A 4,512-nucleotide genomic window follows, 5' to 3' on the forward strand; every position below is an offset into this window, starting at 1 on the left:
CCAGGGTGGGAGGGGGATCCCAGGACCAGGACTGCGGGGGGGGGCTGGGTGTCTGGGACGGGGCTGGGGGGGCGGGCGATCCCCAGAATGGGGGGGAAAAGACTCGGGGAGGGGTTCCCGGGGGGGGGGATAAGGCTTCGGGGGGGGGTCCCGGGAGGGGTGCGGGCGATGGGGCGGGGCGGGGCGGTCCCGCCCCGCCCCGCCCCATCGCCCGCACCCCTCCCGGGACCCCCCCCCTCCCGCCCCGGGGGCCCGGTGGCCACATGACCGGGCGGGGGGGGGCCGGGCCGGGTTCTCACCGCCTACAAATGCGGCTCCCCCCGGAGCGGGGCCATCACCGCCGCCTCCCGCCGCCCCCCCAGCATGGCCGCGCCGCGCTGGCTCCTCCTGGCGCTGCTGCTGCTCCTCCTCTGGCTCGCCCTGGTCGCCGCCGGTGAGTGCTGGGACCCCCGAGTTGAGAGGGGGGGACGCACACACATACAACACCCCCCCCCCCCCCCCTTCCGACCCCCCCCCCGCCATCCCTCGGTCCGGCATCGCTCGGTGCAGCGGGGAGGATGGAGGGGACGGTGACCGGGTGACCGTGGTCGGAGCCGGGCTCATGGCAGGGGGGGCTTGGCAACCCCTGCCCGTGCCGGCTGAGGAGCTGGGGGGGTGTGAGGGGAGGACAAAGCGCTTTTCATGGTGCCAACAAACCCCCCCACTATCCCTCCGGGCGGCCGAGCGGAACAACAGCCGGGCGAGGGCCGGGAGCCGTCGCTGCCACCGGCTGCCGGGGCACGACCCGCCTGGTGCCGCGGGTGACAGCCCAGGGCATGGCTGGCGGCGGGAGCCACGGCCCTGCCACGCTGCCCACGGCGGGGCTCGGACCCCTTGCCCGGCTGCGAGCCCCGTCCCAGCTCGCCACACGTGTGACTGGTGGTGCTGGGACCGGAGCATCTCTGCCAGCGGAGCAGCGGGGAGCCGGCTGCAGGGCGAGGGGTGGGGGTCTGGGTGGGCGCTGCCCCGCCGCTGGCGCAGGAGGGTGGCTCTGGGGAGGGTCGGGGGCCAAAGCCCGAGGTTGGGCTGCTCCGTGTCCCGCGCTGAGGCCGGCGGCAGCGGCCGCACGAGGTGGTGGCCATGCTCGGCGCAGGTGGCCTGGCCGCCTCGGCGCAGGAAGCACTCGGCCGGCGAATGGCTCCTGCTGGGGGCAATTCAGGAAACGGGCAGGGCCCTGCCTGCCGCGGGCAAGCGCCACAGCATCCCCGTCCCACGGGCAGGGTGGGGGGACACGGCTAACGCTCTTCCTGCCGTCCCCAGGGCCGCTGGGCCAGGCGCCGGACAGGAAGGATGCGGAGGATGGTCTCATCCGAACCCTGGTGAGGCCGCGGGGTGCGCGGCGCGGGGCCGGGCACCGGCCAGGGGGTGCACGGAAGGTACCGGCGACCCCGGCCCCCGGCTCTCCCACAAGGGCCCCATGCCCTTCTGAGGCAGGTGAGGAGCAGCGGGAGGTGAGGGGGACAAGGGGACACATGTGACGCTGCCGGGAGGGGACTCACGCGTACCTGGGTTTGCTCTCGTTGCAGGGTTGCCACCAGCCCTCCAGGGACGCGGCTCCCATCGCCCGCTCTGTGTCCTAGCCTGCTCTGCTCGACTGCCGGCCCCGAGCGCAGGGTGCCACCTCTGAGCCCTCGGCTGGCGTCACCTCCTCCCTGCGGCTGTCCCTGGTGGCCCTGGCTCCATGTCTGGTGCCGTGGGTGCCTCCTGCCTCTCCCCCCGCCTCCTGGGGTGGCCAGGAGCAGGTCGCCCGTGCAGCCCGTGGTGGGACCGGGGGCTGCCGTGACACCCCTGTCCCAGTGGACACGGGGCTGCCCTGGGCATCGGCTCGCCGGGACCCCGGGGCTCTGCGCAAAGCACTTTGTCAGGCGGAGGAGCTTTTCCGCAGGGGTCTGTGAGCTCCCTCGGGGCTCCTGCCCCATCCCTCCCTGTGGCCCACACGCTGGGGCGAACACGTAGCTTGTCCTGGGGGGTCTATTTATTCCCATGGTGCTAATCCCACACCCTGGGTGAGCTGCCCTCCCCTCCCTGGTGAGCGTGGGGTACCCCCCCACTGGCAGACCCACCTCCTGCGGACCCCCGAGGTGTGGGGTGCCCACCCAGGACTCAGCGTGGGGCTCTGGGCCCCTCTGCCCACTCCACTCCATGGGGCACTGGGAGCATGGGGGGGCACTGGGGTGTCTGTGTCAAACACTGACTATGCCAAAGGGGGGACCCTTGCTCTGAGTGCTGCCGGGTCCCGTTGACCACGTGTCTCATGTCTGTAAAGATTTATTCTGTGTAAATACATCTTTATAATAAAGAGTTACGATGACAGTAAGCCCGCAGTTTTGCAGGTGGGGGCAGGGGTTGCTCGCCTGCCGGGGGGAGGGCTCCCAGGGCCCCTCCGCTCCCTCCTGGCACTGCCCGGCGGGGGCTGGGGGCTGAGGCAGCCCCTTCCCCAGCCCGCTGCTGGCAGAGAAGGCGCCCAGCGAAGAGAGAAACCAGCTGCGGGGCTGGCAAGTTGGGGAGGAGGGTGGGAAAACAGGTCAGTGTCCCGCAGGCTTGCAGAGGGGCTGGGTGATGGAGGCGGGATGCAGAAGGGCGCAGGGATGCTGGTCCAGACCAAGACGGTGTGGGGTGCGTGGCTGGGGGTGGGAGACCCTAGGGCTGTGGAGCAAAGCCCCTGGCTGCAAATGGTGCCCCGAGACCCCCCCGGCCTTTATCTTCTTCTGGGGTTTATTTGTCTGCTCACCTCGGTTCCCTCCGCGGTGGGCATCAGCTGCGCGAGGCAGGGCTGAGCGGCAATAGTCACTTCAAAAGCGGGGAGCGGGGCGGGGGACAGGCTCTGCCACCGTGGGACATGGCGCGTCCCGTCCTGCTCACTGTCCCCCAGGCACCGGCGGTGGCCGGGTCTGGGGGACCCAAGCGGCTCATGAGCCGAAGCCTTTGCTGGGATAACAGCTTTTGTGAGGCGGTTTCCCCAGGGAGGTGCGGGTGTTCCTGCCCAGCTCCCGCCGTGCTGCCCTCGCCGTGCTCAGCAGAGCCGCGGGAGCTGGGCGAAGCCGAGGGTGCAGCACCCGTGTGCGGCAGCGCCATGCCGGGGCAGGGGGGATATGGGCCCGGCCTGGCCCCAGCACGGGGGAGGATGAGGCCGGTGGGACAGGCAGGGACCGTGCGGCAGCCGCTGGAGCTGTCTCTGCCCGTGCCGAGCGCCTCGCCAGGTGCTCCAGCCCTGGGTGAACGGCCGGCGGCTGCCCCAGTGCTGTGGGGTGGTGGCCCAGTCCTGGGCATGGGTGTCTCACTGGCCCCCTTTGACTCTGCTGCCTCCAGGCAGCCCCAGCAGCTGCCAGATCCCCCCTTTCCCCAGCCTGACCCCCACAGCCCAGGAGCAGCTATGGGTGCCTGGTACATGGCATCTCCATCCCTGGCATCCCTCACCCTGGTGTCCTCATCCTTGGTGTCGCCATCTCTGGTGTCTACGGCCCTGGTGTCCCTGTGCCTGGTATTCCTGTCCCTGGCATCTCCATCCCTGGTCTCCTTATCCCTGATGTCCCTAGCATCCCCATCCTGGTGTCCCAGTCTGTGCTGTCCCCATCCTGGTGTCCCTGCCTGTCGTATCCCCATCCCTGGTGTCCCTGTCCCTGGTGTCTCTATCCTCATGTCCCCGTCCCCACGGGGCTCTGTGGGAGCAGGACCCATGGCAGGGGGGCAGTGGGTCCTGGGCTCAGCGGACTGAGGGTCCCTGTAGGACCTTGCATGTGGTGGGTGGGGGCTGAGCCCTCCCTGGGACAGGACCTCCCCCAGCCCCAGCCGGGACCCCCAGGCGTGGCAGTGCCCGTGCGGGGCCCCCAAACCCCATATTGTCTGCAGGAGGCCTCCCGCGAGCAACGTCCCCGGGCGGAGGCAGCTCAGCCCCGGCACCGTGGGGGCTGCGGGCAGGGGAGGGTGGCAGCCATGGGGGGCACGGGTGGGGGGGTAGGGGGTGGCAGCTCCGGCCGGGAGGGGGTTAATGGGGCCGCCAAGGAGCGGAAAGGCTGCAGCTGCGGGGCTGGGAGCAGAGCCTGGGGGAAGCGGGGCTGGGCCCAGCTGGCCTCCATTAGCTCATCCTGCGGGACCGGGAGGGATGTGCTGCCCGGCCACGCGCCAGCGCGCTCCCCCCACGCTCCCCCCACGCCACCCACCCACGCCCGCCATGGGGCCGGCCGCCCCCAAGCCTCCGGGGACCCGCCGTGGCGTGGGGTGGGCAGCGAGGGCTGCCCGGTCCCGTCCCGGGCCCTGCGCCGCCGCCGTTTCCAGCCCCATGAGCCTGCGGGGCCGCGGCGGCGCTGCCACCGGTGCCGTGACGGGGCCCAGACGCAGTGCCCTGGCCACAGCCCCCCCCGGCTGACCCCAGCTCCTGCTCTGGCTGGGTCGCGGGGTGGTGGTGAGGGTACCATCCCTCCATTGCCACCGTACGGTGCTGCTGCTACTGGTTTGAACTGGGAGGGCTCTTCC

At 71.5% G+C, this 4,512-nt stretch overlaps 1 protein-coding gene across 1 annotated transcript; it reads left to right on the plus strand.

Annotated features, from left to right (window-relative positions):
• Positions 1-316: 316 nt before the first annotated feature.
• On the plus strand, positions 317-2,323 carry APLN (apelin). Its single transcript, XM_054213841.1, has 3 exons — positions 317-433; positions 1,300-1,473; positions 1,566-2,323. The coding sequence occupies exons 1-3, from the start codon at positions 364-366 to the stop codon at positions 1,664-1,666; spliced, it is 345 nt and encodes a 114-aa protein (XP_054069816.1). The 5' UTR covers positions 317-363; the 3' UTR covers positions 1,667-2,323.
• The last annotated feature ends 2,189 nt before the right edge of the window (positions 2,324-4,512 follow it).

Source organism: Rissa tridactyla, chromosome 9 (genome assembly GCF_028500815.1).
Source record: "Rissa tridactyla isolate bRisTri1 chromosome 9, bRisTri1.patW.cur.20221130, whole genome shotgun sequence".
NCBI lineage: Eukaryota > Metazoa > Chordata > Aves > Charadriiformes > Laridae > Rissa > Rissa tridactyla.

Excerpts from the sequence above, each read along its gene's own strand:
- APLN (XM_054213841.1), top strand. The coding sequence starts at position 364 with ATGGCCGCGCCGCGCTGGCTCCTCCTGGCGCTGCTGCTGCTCCTCCTC. Across the intron at positions 434-1,299 it reads GCTCGCCCTGGTCGCCGCCG|GGCCGCTGGGCCAGGCGCCG; the intron begins GTGAGTGCTGGG and ends TGCCGTCCCCAG. Across the intron at positions 1,474-1,565 it reads CCCATGCCCTTCTGAGGCAG|GGTTGCCACCAGCCCTCCAG; the intron begins GTGAGGAGCAGC and ends CTCTCGTTGCAG.